This window comes from Lonchura striata, chromosome 1 (genome assembly GCF_046129695.1).
Source record: "Lonchura striata isolate bLonStr1 chromosome 1, bLonStr1.mat, whole genome shotgun sequence".
Taxonomy (NCBI): domain Eukaryota; kingdom Metazoa; phylum Chordata; class Aves; order Passeriformes; family Estrildidae; genus Lonchura; species Lonchura striata.
The window spans coordinates 65,474,361-65,493,016 of NC_134603.1; the positions used below are offsets into that span (position 1 = coordinate 65,474,361).

General features: G+C 34.5%; 1 protein-coding gene and 1 long non-coding RNA gene across 2 annotated transcripts in view; one reads left to right on the forward strand and one right to left on the reverse strand.

The window, feature by feature from the left end:
• The window catches only part of PTPN3 (protein tyrosine phosphatase non-receptor type 3), a 115,907-nt gene that overhangs the window by 51,544 nt on the left and 45,707 nt on the right, over window positions 1–18,656 (forward strand). The window contains exons 9-11 of the mRNA XM_021528763.3: window positions 3,375–3,462; window positions 8,231–8,319; window positions 13,511–13,574. Of these exons, the coding sequence (XP_021384438.1) occupies window positions 3,375–3,462; window positions 8,231–8,319; window positions 13,511–13,574 (241 nt within the window). The remainder of the gene's footprint in view (window positions 1–3,374; window positions 3,463–8,230; window positions 8,320–13,510; window positions 13,575–18,656) is intronic.
• Window positions 1,027–9,709, reverse strand: LOC116183238 (uncharacterized). The gene is made up of 2 exons (XR_004147811.1): window positions 9,641–9,709; window positions 1,027–1,249 (listed from the first exon to the last, which is right to left on the reverse strand). It is a non-coding gene; the product is annotated as an uncharacterized LOC116183238 (long non-coding RNA).

Sequence of the window (18,656 nt, forward strand, 5' to 3'; positions counted from 1 at the left end):
AGATATGCCATAACAATAAAACACTTCAATTAACTTGGTGCTTTCACTCCCCTCTCCTGAATGTAATGCAAAGGCTGCAACAGATTATTCCAGTCAGCGTGCTGCTGTTTATTTTTTCTGACCCTGCTGATTTGTCCCTTGTAAGTCTGCAGCTTTGGAATTAGTGGTGTTGATCAGATACTTGCAAGCTGAATGCAAATATACCAATCTAAGAAATTGTCTGTGAGCAAATGAAATGCAAATCTCTGTAGGCTTGTTTTCTCTGTCTGTATCTTAACTGCAGCAGAGCTAATTCCCCGCTCTCTTAGTTTCTTTGATTTATATCTTGAAATATTTCCATTTTCATGTCTTCTTAATGTCCCTCAGCTGTTTTTTTCTCATCTTTCAATACTCTTGCTTTTCCCTCTGGTTTTTTTTACTCCTAGTGGGTGTCGTGAGTACTTTTGAACTTCACGTGTGCTCCCTAGTTGTCTAAAGCAGGCATTGTCATTTATGGGGCAAAAGAAGATAACCACTGAAATCTTGACTCCAACTGTCCTTTCTGTTGGAGACACTAATCTGGACTGCTTTCCAAACAGTTTGTGTTCAGGCACACAATTGCTGATGCTTCTACTCCTTCCAAATTAATTGGCAGTTTCCAGTAGGCTCAGTAGTTTTTTGAGGGGGTCTTTTAGACACGAATGAATAAGCCTGCTTGTCTTAGGAAGCAGTCACCTTGGAGACCACTGAGGGAAGTTTCTGAAGAGTCTTGGAGTGACTGGTCATGTATTTAATACTGTGGTAGCAAGTGATATAAAACTGGTTATGTTCTGCAGAGGAAAGATCAGAAGTTTGCATTGGTCCGGACTAAGGTGTGGTGGTGTCTGTTGGAAAGACTCCTTTCTTCTGTGTCCTTTCAGTGATATCAATGCTTTCATTGAGTGTCTTTGGTGGGGTGAAGCCTTCATGGTTGAGAAGTTTAACTTCTGTATTGGAATTAACAGAGATGTTGGTAATTGAAGGTCTGAATAAATATACTGAGTAAAGTGAACTGGAAAAAATTTTTCTTTATTGTTTTAACATGTCTTTTGAAACTTAGCTCTTAAGGCCAATTTACTTTAGAGTACAAGGAGAGGCAGACATATTATTGTTTATCCTGGCAGTATTTCTTGCGTACTCCTTTGGCATTTGTGTGTCTCGGACATGAATTTGACTAGATCGGTGCCAAGAAAATACTTGACAAGAATGGTTCTGGTGTTCACTAGAGCTGCTGGGAAGGAAAGATGGAAAGGAAGAATTTACTTTTTTACCCTTTGAGAGAACATTGTTGCTTTGGAATGAGATTTCTGCTTGTCTGGAATAAAAAATACTTCTGTAAACCATATAGGTTATATGTAAATTATTATAGCTTTGAAATTGGTATTCTTATATTAGTGTGTTTCAAAGCCAACCCTATAAACATCTATGCTTTTTTCATTCTTTAGTATCTATCCTTTGGAAAACTTTCACAATGGAAAAGAAAAAGGTTTGAATTGCTGAAATACAGACTTGAGACAAGTTATGTTGTGAGTTATGTGTTGTAACTCAGTGCAAAGCTTTTGTTACCTAGGTCTTACTCTGCTTTTCAAAATCTGAGGAAGTATTCCCTGAACAACTCCATGCCACACTGTTTAGTGGACATTATGTAGCTTTTAAGAAAGCAGCTATTGTCATATTGAACTGATATAGCTTCAGAAATTTTCCTTCTGTGTTCATCTCTAAATCCATAGGGGGATTTTTCTGTATGTAGTTGGTTCTAATGTGGTTTTTACTGCTCTGTTTTGCTTAGTAACATAAGCAGCCCGAGATCTTAGGATGCAGATAGTGTCCAAACTGGTAAGGTTTTCACAGTGCTTGCTAGATCCAGCCATCAGTTAGAAGAGAAGAATGCATTTGAAACTAAATATATTGCAGATGAAGTTTGCTAGTCCTTGGGTATCAACAACTATAAAAATTGGAACATCAAGACCAATTTCCTCTTGCCTGTTTATCTCACTGAATAATTACCATCTGCTTAGGGACCTGAAGGTTTCGTTTCACCTCTAATTGAGTAGAAGAGTGTAACAACAATGAGTAAAAAACCTATGTCTGTGCTGAGATACTTGTTGGCCCTTCAAGACCCAAGGCATGACTGGTCTGGTGTAGATGGCATATACAAATACAGAATTAAAATGCACAGGCATATCTTGTTAGTGTACAGCAAGCATATCTTGTTAGTGTTCTGAACAAAGTACTTGATCAAATTATTTAAAATGTCACTAATATACTCTTCCAAACATATTCGGCATCCTGTTATATAACAAAATGGCCGTTTCACATCATTTGCTTCTATAATTTTCTGACACAGTGAAAGATACAGGGTCTGCTAAAGTTCTTCAGAATCAAGTGACAATGGTCAGTGTACATATAGCTCTGAGAAACCAGTTTAGCTCAGGATTGTGATAAACAGCAGTTTTCTTCATCTTTGCTTTCTTTTTTCGTGATATTATGCCATCCTCAAGCCATGCTGGCCACTGGTTTCCAGTTCAAGGTAGCTTTCAACTTTCTGCAGTATGATGTAATATTTCCTAGAGTGGCTGTTTCAGGGCATTGTATTTTGATGGCTTTGCATTTAAAAAGAGGGATATTAATTGGAAGTATTAGATGCTGGAGCTCTTAATATAACTCAAATGTTCCGTCAGCTTTTTGCAGGTTGTACCTAAATTTAATTTGATTAATGTAATTTTATGCATGTTGTTTGGGAAGTTTATCTAGCAAATAGTTGTTTTTACCTGTACTTATAGAAGCTTACTTGAAGACAGGGAGGTCAAATGCTTTTATGATTTCAATGTCTTACCTGCAGGAGAAAAAAAAATTTTAGGACTTACGGATTTTAGGTAAACTTAGATGGCTTTTCTTTTGTGAGTTTCATTACTTTAATATTTAATCTGATCTCTCCCCTTTATTTTATTAGTGCATTCATGCTTCTTATCTTTCTTCTACATGACTTCTTTCTAAGAGACTATGAAATATACAATATTTACAGATGCAGCTTCTTACTAAAATGTCAGATTTTATAGGGAAATTGTTTCCTTGTCCCTTTGAACATAACAGATAGCAAAGATTTTTATAAAAAGAGCTTGTCCAGAGTGGCTAACGGAATAAAATCATGTATAATTCACTCATTTTTTTGGGAGTACTTTAGCAGGGCCTTCACCACTAAAGAAATTATGGCACTACTTCATGTGAGGTTTTTGTTTGAGACACTTAATTTCAGCATTCTTCTGGTTTTATGCATTTGGAATAAATATGTTATAATATCTTTTACTTTTGCCTTGTCTGTGGCTCATAGTTATTATTTTTTTCCCTTCTTGTAGTGGCCTCAAGCAATCTGAAGCAGAGTCCTGCTATATAAATATAGCAAGAACACTTGAATTCTATGGAGTGGAATTGCACAGTGGTAGAGTATGTTTACATTGTAATTTTTCCCTTGGAAAGTAAATTTATATGCTTTTTTTTTACATTAATTAATAGCAGTAAAAAAAAGTAATATTTAAGCACTGACTTTATCATGTGTTCTTTTTAAGTAGAGGTGGTTAATTTTTCAGTAACTTATGTGACCTTTCATGTTGCTGGAAGGCTGTATGACCTTTGAGCACCTTCCAGATGCTGGAAATTCAACCAAATAAGCTAGAGCTGCTCAAAAGTGTAACAAAATATTTTTAAGATAAACTATTGAATTACTGCAGTATATTTTACATTAGGTTTCTGATTTTACAAAGGTTTCTGAGTTCCTTAGTATGAGAGAAAATGAAATGCTCTGTTTAATGCTATTAGTTGGCAGGTGTTTTAAGAGTTTAATTTCTCTGAATTTCTAGCACTAATTTCCTAAGTGTTAAGAATATAGAGGTTTTGTGGTGTGGTGTTTTTTTTTTTTTTTTTTTTTTTTTTTTTTTAAATTCCTGTGTTCCCTGATTCCAGGCTAAATCTAAGAAGTATTTAACAACCTGAAAGATGACCACTAAAAATATATTTGAAATATTTCACCTACAGAGTGTTCATTGATAAGAGACATGTCTTAGTATTTCACTGTTTACTGCAATTTAATTTTTTGGCTACACTATTGATCTGAAGTGCATCTCCAAAATGCTTTTTTATTTGCATCCTAATGTGCACGGTACCTTTAGTGCTTCTTTGCAATAGTAAATTGTTTTGGTGTAAGGCTTGTCATGTAAAAAGGAAGTCTACTACAGATAATTGATTTCCTAGGTGAAGATGACTTCTAGTTTTCTTAACATTTTTTTGACTTTTGTTAATAATCCTGACACTAAGAGTTATAATGAAAAATTCATTAATTTCTTTAATGATGAGGAAGAAATAGAATTAATAATTTGCTTCCTTCAGCATATTTTCTTGTTTTTCTTTATGCTGCCACAAATAAGTGAGTGTTGCATTGGATTTCTAGAAATTCCTAAAGTACTTCTGTATGACGCCACTGTAATTACATTCATATTCATGAAATACAGCACTCAAAAGATAGACACTTTTTTTAATAATGGAGAAAAGTAGAAAGGAAAGGAAATGATCTTATTAAATCTGACTTTGTGTAGTCTGTTCATTGGGTCATCTGTCACCTTTCTACTTTATTGAAGAAGCTCTTAGTGTTACACTTGAGATCACTATATGCACTTGATTGGATATTTTTCTTTAAACTTCTCTTATAGCCTAGTATTTTGATAAGCCAACATGAGTGCTAAGATTTCTGCTATGAGACCAGTCTCTTAATATTAATGGGATGTTTTTTCTGCAAGCTCTTTTAATTTCCATTATTCTTCCTGAGCTGCAGGCTGCTGAACTGCATGCAGGATGTCAGTAGTGGTCTTACCAGTGCCAAGTCAAGTAGTGATAATAGACTGGATTCAGACATTTTCAGCTAAATTAAATTTTGCTGTAGACCATTTTGCTTCTGTTTCAATTCAAAATAATAGTTTTATCAAAATTCAGTTTTTTTAAGGAAGAAATATTTGATCTGGTTTCTCTAGCAGTTGAACTAGACATCTAAACATTTAGAAGCTGCTAGGAAGGAAATGGAACCCAAACCAGAAAATATCATGCCACCTTTCAAACTAAGTTTTGATATAATTTGAATGTTGAGCTTCATTCTTCCTCTCCCTTCCTTGTCTCAGAGTAGGTAATGGAAAAACGAAAGTACAGAGAAGGATAATAATCATAACTGTTTTAAGGAAAAGCCTTCTGTAGCAGGTGAACAGCATGGGGAATGTGAATAGCCAAGACCTTCAGTCTACCTAAAAAGAAACAGGTTTTAGTAAAGGCACTTTTCCCGGAAGGCTGTCGTTGAACTGTAAGTTTTACTTCTGATTTAATGGATGCCCAAGGTGAAATAGCTATCAGGAGCAGTCAGTCACTGCAGTCCATTAAACATAAAAGAAGCTTCTAAACCAGGAAATCCTCTAGCTGTGAATGACCTGAAGCTGAGAAGAAGAGTTGTTAGGGTGTAGCTGGTTGTCTCTGAAGTTTTGTCTTTCCAAAACATCAGTTGCAAGTCCCTGTTTGGATTGAATGCCATGGGGCAAACCTCTCAACCAACACGAGGTTGATCTTGCTCCCACAGGCCTGTAAGAATTTTACAGTGAAGGTTTATAAGCTGCTTCTTCACAGAGGCTACTATGTCCTGCCCCTGCTTTGGCAGGGATTTTTACAGTGCCTCCTGATATTTTCCCCACTCTCAGTACTGCTTTTAAATCATCCTTCCAGTTCTGTCACATCCCAGTGCCTTGACCAGATTTAGCAGGGGCTAATTAAACTGTGTCTCTGTGCAAGCCTTTAGCTCTGTGGGTTCTGATGATCTTGTTCCTCTTAGATTGCGTGTCAGAATAACCAGGAAACACTTGACTTTTATACTAATGGCCCAAAGAAGCTGCTGCTCCTGTACTGGTGGTTGAGAGTGGGATACTTTTGGATAATGTTTCTTAAAGAGCAGATGGATATATAGCTTCCTTTTTTTTTTTTTTGTTTTATGATAGAAAGTTAAATATTTAATGTAACTGTGAGCTTTCTTTTTAGCAACTTACTAAACATGCAATTTCAATCTGAGCTCAGTTTTCATGTGCAAACAATTCTGCTTTTTTTTGATTAAAAACTGAACTGCTAAAATATTAAAATATGCGATAGTGTTAGGAGACTCAAGAGAGTGAATTCAATATCTTAAAACTATATTGATATATCTTGAATTTCTATTCTCCTTTTCACTCAGGACCACAATCCCATCTGCTCAATAATTAATTTACTGTTAACTCATCTTTCATTTTTACTCAGAGTTGAAGATAGAAAATTTGTTGAATCAATATTATTTCCATATCTACAAAAATCAAAATGGTAATTGTAAATTAAATCAAATGTTAATCAGTACTTAACTAGCTAGATGCCTGGCATTATAATTTTTTTCTTTACAACCTTTTTATTATTATCTTCGTGTTACCTGTTTTTAAAATAAATATATGTATGTTATTTCTTTTTTATGCTATTTAACATGATGTTTTGCAAGAGAAATAACTGTACATCAGTATCATATTTCATATAAGAGACCCTCTCTTTATGCTATTCCAGCATCTTGATTTTTGTGTTTCTTAGGCTCAATACAAGAAAATTCATAATAACAAATAACATGGAGATTAGTGGTTTGGGCTGGTGCAGAGGAGGGTAAGGAATGAACTTTGTTCTGACAAAGCTTCTGGAAGTTTAGCCTAATTAATCCCTATCAAGTGTTTTAGATAATCCTTTATTTCTACTTAATCATGTAGATTTTAAGGTTTTACTTTTAAAATTCTTTTCTTCATAGTATTGATTTTTAAAAACAGGAACCTGGAGTAAGCTCAAAGTGCTAATAATGCAATTTTCTACCCTGCTTTAGGTTGGCCATATCAGGCAGAAACAGCTAAACTGTAGGCAGTTAATCTCCTGAATACCTTGTTCTTCCCAGGTATTAAAATACTGGGATGTCAGCTCTGGATTCCTGTATTATGCTTTGCAAATTAGCTTGGACTTCTCTCATTCATGGGCCTGTATCACACTTCTGTTCAACTGTTTTTAAAGGATTTATTGTAGACTTTCTACAGTATTGCCAGAGTACATGCTCTGTACCTTATTAATATAAAGAAATTGGGATTGGACATGGAGGAAAGCCATATATTAATTGAGCCCAGAGTACCATCTAGAGGAGCAACTGCGCTACTGAAGGCATTAAGAGAATCTGTTACCATTGGCTGTCCTAAAACACTCTGAAACTGCTTTTTGAGTCAAAACTGATACTTTAAACAATGGATTCTACTACATGTGGATTTGGGTATACATTTATCTCTGTTTAGAAATCTATGTAATAACACATTATTGTGTATTGATCATAGGAAATGGGAAGTCAAGGTTTGTAACTTCTTTAACATCAGTCTGGATTTAGGCTCAAAATGACGATCCAGCATCCTCCTCTCTGCCTTTTTGTTGTTGTTGGGTTTTTTGTTGTTGTTGTTGTTTTTTGTTTGTTTGTTTGTTTGTTTTTTTAACTCAAATATTTGCTTCTATGGGAGAATGTATTTTCTCTTTAGTATCTCAGTACCTAGACAGGATTATAAAATTATGATTTTTTTTTTTCCCAGTTGCATGTGTTAAGCTACTGCATACCTTTTGGTTTAGTTAATAATGGATTTAATTTAGTGTATGAAATATTCATGTGCACATGTATTTTTCCAACATATTCTCATATGCAAAATTGTGGTCACCTCCTGTGCAGTCTTTCTTGGTAAGACCTTTTAGGAAAAAAGTAAGGAATTACTTCCTCTCTTTTTTTAAACAGCATATAATCAGGCAATTTTTGTTCAGTTCCCAAAATTCTGTGACATTTACCTGACTAATCTTGGGGAGTATTTCAGCTTCTTTCCTGAAATTAATAAGGCTAGACTTGCAAATTTACTCTTGATACAGACCTAAGGAACATCCAGGGTAGTAGGATGAACATTACAACTTTTATGAATGAATAATATGTAAAGTGTGTAATAGATAACATCAAAGGAAAGAGATGGACAAAAATCAAAACTCAAAAATGTTTTTGTTCCTCAAGTGTAGCGATTTACATATAGAAAGCTTGAAAATAAATTTATTAGTAGATAAATGTGAATGACATAAACTGCATTTGTGTTCTTACAGTATTTTTCTTTTTTAGGATCTCCATAATCTAGATCTCATGATTGGGATTGCATCTGGTGGAATTGCTGTGTATAGAAAACTCATCTGTACAAGCTTCTATCCCTGGTAAATTCTTGTATTGTAAAGAAATATTTCTAGTTTTTTAAATCTTTCATTTGCTTTCACATTTATTCCAAAGAAGCCTACAATACATATATCTGTTCTTTATGGAATATTGTGGTATTTTCTTGTGCTTAGATAAAAATGAAAACTTGCCTAGCCTTTTATACCTTTAAGGTTTTTAAAGTCCTTGTGCTGTGTGAAGTCTTGATCAAGTTAATTTATGTACCAGTATGAGTACATTATTAGGAGGACCCTGTGGTCTTAAAGATTTTCTGCTGTTATGCTCAATAATATGTCTCTTTAAAAACAAACAAAATCAATCAGTATTGCTATTAAAGTTCAGCCCCTAACTCAGCCTGAATTAAGTTCAGTCTGGACTTTTTAACATGGCATTCAGCAAGAAGATACTCACTTCTTGGAGTATAAATATAAATTAGGTTTTTGGAGTTTCAGATTTACAGGAAATAGAACAATATAATTTTGAAATTTTAAAATCTTGTCAAATATGGGTATATAACATTAACAAGCAGGTGAGAGACCTTCACATTCTTCTCTGATACATAAAACATTAGAATACATGATTATGCTGTAGAAAATAACCTCTGCAAAGAAATAATATGCACAAGAACTCTATTGTGAATGACACGAGAAGTTACATAAGCAATAACTCTTTTAAAGTGCTTTTGGGCTTCATTAGTTATACCATACTAAAAATTATAACCTGAATAAGAAATTATATGGAGGTTGGGCATTTCCTTAAGGGGTTTTGGATTGGATCAGAAAGAATTTTTTTCATTTTTTTCCAGTCTTTCTTTTTTAAACTAAGTATGTAATTTTTTTTATGCTTGATAAAATTATAGCTTTGTCATGTTATGCGTGAGTTCTTTGTTGAATTTGTAACAATTTTTCAGATAACTTTTTCAGTAAGATAGTACAGTGTTCTTAATCATGACAGAAAAATGCATTCCAATACATTCCAAACTTGCTTTTGACCCTTAATTATACAAAAAAAAAAAAAGCTCACTAGCTCTAGTCTTTAAATACTAGTGCCATTCCATCCTTTCATTTATGAACCCAACTAAACAGCTATTTCCTATAGAAAAGCAATAAATTCAGTTTCGATTTAAATTCTCTGGGAAAATATACTGCATGGTCTCTGGATTTTTTTTTTTTTTTTCTTTGCTGTGAGTTGCATTTCAACTTGCTGGTATATACTGCAATAATCCTGGATAAATGCATGTCAGTAATAATGCTCTCATGCAGCAGCACAGTCAAAACTTGCATTTTTCCATTTCTAATGCACATTGAAGCATAAAAGACTTACCTTTCATCTTTTTGCCTTAAGTGCTGCTCTTTCATACATCAGCCTCTCAGCTTCTTTGAACCACTGCAGGTTTAAAAACTGCCAGCTGGAGGCACATTTTCTGTCTTCTGCCAGTCTTGTTCTGCCAACTTAGTTGACCTAAGTAAGATATGAATTGATAACAGTTGTTCCTGAAAATCACAGAGTAATGGCATTTTAAAATCTGTGACTACATGATTTTTTTCAAGGAAGGGAAAGATAGTTTATAGCACACAAGGCTGGAGGAATCTACAACTTCCTGTGCTACTTTTACTCCTGAAGAGCACAGAGGAATAACACAGATGCTAAAACATTTTTCTCAAAAGCCTAGTTTTATTTACAGAAAAAAAATGAGGGAAATAAAACCCGCAGGTTTTTCATTTCAAATTCCCACTCTAAAATATGAGGTTTAGGCAGTAATATTTTCAGCAACAGCTCATGCAGTTGCTCCAAGCTTTCCTACTTGAGTACTTTCTCTCTCCCTCTCTCTCACTAAAAATTTATTTTCATCTTGAAAGCAAAAGCTCCCTACACAGGGGTTGACTTTTTGATATTTTATTTCTGTTATCTTGCATGAGTTTATAATACATCTTTGTGCAGGAATGTTGTCTATTTCCTGATCCCACCAAAACAAGCAAACAATGAAAACCCACCAGACCAGAGTTGCTTGGGATTTATTTGTAGTATGGATTCTCACTTTTATTTTAGATCTCAAAGCAGGATACATTTCTGTAATGCCTGAAGTAGTGTTTATTTAGGTTCTTTTCGGAACACCATTTGTATCAAGTCATTTTTCCTACAGACTGTTGCAAACTTCCCCATTAATGACTTAGAACTCAAGGTGGCAGCAAACACCACCAAAGCACTCTTTCCAAAATTTTAAGTAAAATACTCTGCAGTGGATGACAACAATACAACTATGCCATATGGTAGTAGTCAAAGGGGACCAAAAGTTTGCAGGAACAGAGGCAGTGAGAGAGTTCTGCCTTGGCAAAAATATGCTTTTCAATCAAAGCAACCTACGTAAAGAGCTGACTGATCAGTCAGCGGCAATGCAAGTCAAGATAGGTTTAAAAAATAGCTTTGGATTTAATGCAGTATTTTATGCACTCTGCAGAGTTATTCTCAAGGATTTTTAACTGTTCTGTGGTAATTTCCAAATGATTTTGCAAGTAAAATATTAATGGCAAAAACATACAAACACTATATCAGCAGCAACTAAGGTTAGGTATTAAATGCTATTTTGTGTGCAGTTTCACTGCTTTGAAAACTTCAGAGAAACTGCTTGAGGAATGCATAATACATTGCTAGTTAAAACTTGGAAAACAAATATCTTGCATAGCAAATTGGACAGAAAACTTCTTTTGGTGGCAAAGTGTAGGATTTACAGGTAAAGAAACTTCTTTGCTTCAAGTCACAAGTACCAGCTGTTAGTACTAAGTTCTGGGGCAGGACTGCAAGTTTAATCAAAAATTAGCAATTCCGTGGCCCACGGAGTGACAAATCTATTTTGATGCTTGTGAATGATAGGAAGATGAGACCCAAAAGATCCATCATTCTTAATGTGCTACAGCTAGTGAATGCTTTTTAAGTAAACCATGAAATTTAATGATTTGTGAATGCTGCGTAGTCACGGAACAGATTATTGGTGAGAGAAAAGGGCCACTGAGCCATCAGTTATAATAACAGTAACTGCATTCTATTAATACAATTTTTGGGTATGGCATCTTCAAGAAATTGTTACGTCTAAGTGCTTTGACACCTTAATCTCTTAGATTTTTTTCTAGATTTTTCTAGATGTGAACATTCAGTCCATTTGTAGTTATAATGTTGCAAATAACTTTTAGTTATTGTTAAATAAAAATGTCAGAGTAGCATGTGTTCTTTATGCCTGAACTAAATAGGTTTAGATGTACTTTAAGAAGAATGAATGGAATTGAGGGGTATTCTATTTAGAAAGTGTCAAAGTAATGATATTTAATGCCCTGATTTGGCTTAAAGTGATAATATGGTCATGCACTGAATTGTGGGGGTTGTTTTGGTTTTGATGGGGTTTTGGTAGTTTTTTGTTTGTTTTGGGTTTTTTTTTTAGTAAAATGGGGTAGTGGAGAGTGACGGGTAGTTCTGGTGCTTTAGGATGCTGGCTCCCTTTTTGTTGTTGGTTGCAGGGTTTTTCACTTAGTCTGCAAGGTTAGTTTTCTGTGTCCTGCATTTCAGCTGGCTCAGTGTTGGGGTAAGACCAGACCATGATGGCAACTTTGGAATAACTCCAAAAACTTGTTTGTTGAAATTTAGTCTAAGTCAAGAAATGTGACAAGAAAGAACCAGAAGTACAAAATTTGTGTGGTACTAGTTGAGGCAGAGAAGTATTAGAATCAAGAAAGAATTAATATACAATGAATTGCAGCTCAGGAAATACAACTGAAAATTTATATTACTTGTCATGTAATTCAGAATCAAGACTTTTTAGATGAGCAACACAGATCACTGATGTTTCAGGTAGCAAGTCAAATGGCACAAGTATTTTAAGAGTTGGCCTAACAGGAGAGGTGGATATGATTTCAATTTTCCATTAATTTTTACACCACTTTGCCTTGTCAAAGAATAGCGTTGAAATACATATTTCTTTGTGGTTCTGTAATTGATGGAGAAAGGCATTTTCTGAAAACGGCACACACTGTTTTCCACTTCTTGTGCAGGGAGAGGGATAGGTAATTCCATTAATATTCTTGTTAGTAACTGACAAATATATTCTCCTGTATCCATGAAGGATGTTGCTCTGTAACTCAAGTGCCTCTCCTATGAACAGTGGGGAAAGAGTTTTTATGCCATCCCACTTGATGAGAGTGATGCAAAAATTGTGCCAAACTGAGAGAAATTTCAACAAAGTTCATACCTGATAACTAACATCCTGTGAAGCATCAGTTCATGAAAATATTGTCAGACGTTTAGCAGTAAATTTACAAAACACTTTCATAGTTTATTTCCAGGAAAATATTATTTGATCTGACCCAAAATAGGTTTCCTTAAGGCCTCCATAAGATTCCAGCTGACTATAGATCAAAGATTTCTTTGTCCAAAAATGCAGGTTTTCAGTTACTGAAGTAGAACTGTTGCAGAGAAAATGTAGGTATTTTTGACAAATCTTGTTTTGCTATGGGAAGGTGTGCAGGTGGGTAGAAGTTTGTTTAATTTAGCAAAACTGATAAGCATATAATTAAAATGAAAATTGCTTTAGCACCAATTCCAGTTGTTATCTTTACCCTAGAAAATATATATTCACACTGTGTATATGAAAAAAAGTGTTCAATTCTAAAATTACCACATAAATTTCATAGCAATGTTAATGAAGTGAAAAATATATTAACACTCATTCCTACAGTTTTCATCCTTTTAAAATTATGATTTTATCTAGAGATTTTGTTTAGTGATTAACAGAAGTACATGATATCTTTCATATTATGAAACCAATTCTGTAAAGCCTCTGCAAAGTTTCAGTTGTTGTAAGACCAACATTATCATGTCATTAGGGTCTTACATTTTGTTCTTTTAGTCACAGTTGTCATATGACTCTAAAGTTATACAAAAGTTGACACATTTAACATTTGTGCAGCTTAGTGTAGAAGATGTCATCGAGTTTTTTGCTGCAATAATAGATTTGGTGGGAGAGAACTGCTGTGAACTATTTAAAGATTAAACCAGGACATCTATTTGCCACTCAACACAGGTGATGGCTGTATATTATTCATTGAATATTTTACAGCTATAATCTTTCAGACTCACTGTACACAGTATTATTTTTCATTGTTTATCACATTGCTTGATATTTCATGGCCTGTTTCTTTCTTTTAGGGTGAACATATTAAAAATTTCCTTTAAAAGGAAAAAGTTTTTTATACAACAACGGCAAAAACATGTAAGTAGTTCTCTAATTTTGTTTAACTCAAGTGACCATATTAGATATTTTATATTGAATGCAACCTACAAACAAAGGTTGCATTCAATATAAAAGAAATGTAACCTACAAATAAAGGATCAAAAGGCTTTGTTGGGGTAATGTGCCTTTGAAACTCTGTTTTGTTAACTTGGTCTTGCTATTCTGATCTGCTTATTCCCTCTCTTTTTCCCTTTTATTGTTTCTTTTCCAATACTGAATCCCTCCACTTTGAGTCTGTTGGACTCTATCTTTCCCATGGAGGTTTCTTCTCCCTTGGAGACTTCTGGTAAATGCAGATCTCCATCCTTGCTCCAATATCTTTTAATATAGCATATTTCTCCTTTCTCATCAGCATCTGCTGCTCCTTCCCTTGTTGCTCTCCCTGCTGTGTAGAGTTCCTCAATGCAGTGAATCTACTAAACAAGTGCTTGCCTTATCTAGGGAGAGTTTGTGAGGTCCCTTCAGCTTATGGGGCTCAGAGCTCAGGAAGAAAGCAAAGTTCCTGGAGAGAAGGAGAGCTTTGCAGATGAAAAACATGAGTTTGAAAAGGGGAATAGCTCACCTCCTGCTGTGTGTAACATGGAGGCCTTTAGGACTTGGCAAATTATGTGAAGCTAATTAAATAAAAAACCATAAAATTTTCCAACTGTTAAGAGAGGGTTTTTTTTGGTTGCTTTGTGCTCTTTACAGAGCAATTGAAATATTAGTCTCCTTAATGGGAGAGGAAATCTTGATTACTGATTATTATTGTGCTTCCACAATATGAAAGAAATAAGATATCTTTTTTACAAAGAGCATAGATTATTTAATATGACAGGAAAAAAAATCTTCTCAGAAACTAGTGATCAGCAGATATAGAAATATTTTAATTCAGTTGAGGACAAAATTTAGTAAAAGGTAAGTGTTAACTTCTGCCTGAAGTTAATGGAGGCCCTGTCTGCTAGTACACAAGCTGTTACATTTATAGGAACTGTGTTATGAGACCATCTCTTGACCCATATATATTAGAAGGTCTGCTGAACACAGATTTCTAAGGAGGCTTTTTTTTACCCAGAAGGAAAATGTTTTCTTCTTTTTTCTTTTCTGTGTGTCTTTCTTTTTTCCCAGTTTGGTGGGCTCTGTGAAATTTGAAGAGTGTGCAAGTATGTACATGTTACTTTTCAGAATTCACGTTTAAAAAAAGTTAATATCCAGAGATACTGTAGTGTTACTACACTAATGCTTACACACACACACACACACACAGAGCATGTACAGGGTCTGTCCTTACACACTGTAGGAGGATCTTAAAGTTTTTTTCCTAGCTGTAAGTTTCTAAATATGTTGTTTATATGCAGGCATGTCACAATCTGTTCATACATATTTCACTGCATGAAGAAATCAGTGCATGATAGACCATTCTTCTCACTTGTGAGTGTAAACACTTGCAAGTAGCAACTTCTCTCCTGGGTTTGAGGATTAAAAATTTACTGATAAATAGTAATTTAAAAATCTAAATATTTTCAAATGTACAGATAAGTACAGGCTTTCAGACAGCAGTTTCCAAATGTGTCTGTGAGAATGAGTTCTGAGTAACAGAACTCTCTGAGAATTATTAGTAAAACAGGACTTGGAACTCGATGATTTTAAATCCCTTCCAGCCCAAAACATTCTATGATTCTCTGAAAATGAGTGTACTCACAGTGGAAGAATAAAATGTCAATATAGAACTTTCTGTGGACTTAAAGTAAAAAATGTGTGTTCATTATTTCAAGACTTGACTGCTGTCAAAAGTAGAAATTTTGTCTCTGGAGACCTGTGTCACTTTTGAAGAGAGCAGCAATCTTAATTTGTTCAATTAAACATTTGATAAATGATGACAGTTCAAGGCTCTTGATTCCTTTAGCTTACCTTCTTTTAAGTGATCATAGTTCTTTGTTTCGTAACCTGCAGAGATGACAGTAATGCACACAGTGTCACGCTTAAAGCGCTAAGAAAAGTAAGGCCAGCTGCATGACCTTTTTACTCCTTCTCTGTTCACGTGGAAAAGCACACCAGGTGTGCCACTAAATCTGTGGATGCATCCATCCTTGTCAGCCCTTTGCTTGAAATTTAGGGCATCAAGTGTGCAGTACTCCAGTGGTATTGCTTGGAAAAGCTTGCTGGTGCCGTGCAGTGAGAGAGGGAAGTGGAGTCCTGGGGATTTCACCAGAATAGTGGGATGCTTGAGGGATGAGTGAGGGCAGATGACTGCATTGGTGTCAGTCTTCAAAATGATCAGGTTTTTTTTGTTTGGAAAGACAGACGCAAATAAGTACATGAATCTGAAAGTAAAGAAGATGGAAGAGTGTGGGGAAAACAGCAGATACTGTATATTCATAGGCAAGGTTTGACTATGAAGAAAGTGCTATAGAACTTTTTATGTTTTATATGTCATACATCCATTCTTTACAAAAGTCTACAGAAAGTTCTCAAAGAATTTGCAGTCTCCTGGGATGTTCCATGTTTCATTGATTTGTTCTCCTTATTTCATTTACTCAATTTTTCTTTCCTTGTGTGTCTTTTCTGAAAAATTAGCTTACCTTATCTCACTCTTCCCTTCTACTCACCTTCTCTTTTACCCTCCCACTGCTCTGGTCTGTTGATCAGCCACTTGGTTAGTAGTATGCAGTATTTCTTTGGTGGAAGAGCCAAATGAGGACTGGGGAGCAAGACTGAGGAATCAGTGAATGATAATAGAGAAGCTCATGACATATAGGCTTAATGAAGGGTGCAGGATTTAAGGTAGGAATAGGAACCATGCTGTTTACAGGCAACATTTTGTACCTTTCAGAAATGAAATTTTATTTTCAATGTGCTTATCTAATGCTTAAAAACAACTTCATTTGCTGCATACTAAAATATATCTTCACTTTCTATGCTGTAGATATTTTCAGATTTTCTGTTAATGGAGTAGGCATACAACTGATGTAGAAATTCTTTCATATGCTGAACTAGCAAAATACTTTAGTTATGTGGAATTGTTCCCTTTATGGCCTCAAATTTCTCTAATCCTCATTTCTTGATAATCATTAAAATGCCATTCTTTTAGAACTTGAGAAGTATGATGGCTGTTAAATCCATGAATCCCACTAGATCTCTCTTCACCTTTAAAAAAGTACACAGATTTAACAGCATAACTTGGTGGCTTATTAGTAAGGCAGATTGTTATTAACAAAATGTTATGTTAGTCTAAAAATTCAATTTTTTAGAATTAAATTTAGAATTTTTATGAAACTTCTCAAAATACTTTTCTTAGCTTAATTCCATATCAAAACCTTCATCCCACTTAAAGGCTGCTAAGAAGGTTCTGTGACAACAGAAAAGCACACTTGTAAGAAGCAAAATTAATTGCTGTTATCAAACTTAAATTTAAAAACAGATTATTAGATGAACTTAGTTTCTTATCTTTATACTATAGCTTTTCATTATAATTGAGATATTTGGATAAAATATTTTTGTGGCAATTGAAAAGCCAGTGTTTCAGGCCAACAAAAATATCTTAAACTTCCTTTTATTTGTCTGCTGGAGTAGTAAAACCCTTCAAGTGGTATTCAGCCAGCAGGGAGTATATCACAAATAGCATTTATCATTAAACCTTTGTGATGTATGCTTTATATATTTCAAGAAATTCTGAGTTAAGATTTTCTATGTTTTCCTGCTTTATTTTATGTGACTACTTAGAAGTAATTCTGATGAACTGACAGATTGGTTCCAGTATGCAAGAGACTCATATAGCAAACTCACATATAGAAAAGAAAATACTTTTAAAATGCTTTAATAGGGAAAACGTTCCTTAAAGACTATAATCAGTTAAATGTTTTTCAGTTCTTATGTTAAATCAAGAGAATTTTTTTTTTCTCTTGAGAGTCTCACTGTTTGTCTTAAAAGCATGTCTGAAGCCACAGATTCTCTGTACTAGACATGAAGTGATTTGCAGAATGCAGGATTGGTCTCAGATATGTGTCATTTGTAAGATGCTGCCTAGAAATAAAAAAGAACACAAGAAAACCAGATTGACTATACCAGTCAAAATGGTTTGTAATTACTTCCCAACAGGATTGTTGCTGTGAACAAGCAAAAGGTTGCCTGTCTAATTATATGTTGAGATGTCAAAATCAGTCATAATTTAGAGGAGCTAGGAAAGATGAGTGATGAAAACTTGTTTTTTCACTGAAGTGCTGAGCTATGCTGGCAATTGACTCATATCTCATGTTACCTTTATTTCTACTCTTTGCTTTGCTCTCGCTCCACTTTTTTGTATCAATAATTAGATTAACTAACCAAAGCTTTCTCTTGTCCAAAACTCTTGGGATAAACATTGGTGGCACAATTGTGTTGGTGCTCATGTTTCACTGGCACTTTGGCACTGAAGTTACTTGTAAGAGTTTGCACACAAGTTTTATATTCTGCCTTCTGAACCACCTCATTGTGGCCTCACATTATCATCCAAGGAGGAGTGGATTTCAACAGCAGTAGCAGCTCCAGTCCCATCACAACTATTTTCTTTTCCCAAAGAAAGATCACTGCTAAAATCTTCAGTTTCTTCTGAAAGACTATCAAGAAATATACTATTTGCATACTATTGCACTTGAAAGAATACTATTGAATTGAAGCTTTACATGAAGAGTTTGAATTCAAAGAATGAGGGGTTTTCTTTCTTTTGAAATTGCACCCTTATTGAAAGGTTTTAAGGAATTTTGTTTGTCTTAAGAGGTCAAAATCTGACTGGAAACCTGAAAATATATTTAAAGGTATAACATGGTACTCATATATGCAAAATCTTTACCACTCTAAACTTAAATATTTCATTACCATTTTGTGAACTTGTAAAGTGCACATTTTGTAGTTTGGATTTTCAAATAGTCACACAGGTATTTTGGCCATCTCCAGCTCAAAATCTATTATATGCTGATTTTTTGTTTGTTTGTTTGCCACAATGTATTTTGCATGTTTAAGCTTAAAATAATTCTATTGGTTTTTTTATGACCTTGTTTACTGTTTCATCTACTTGTATATGTTGAAACATGGTGTTCCCTACTG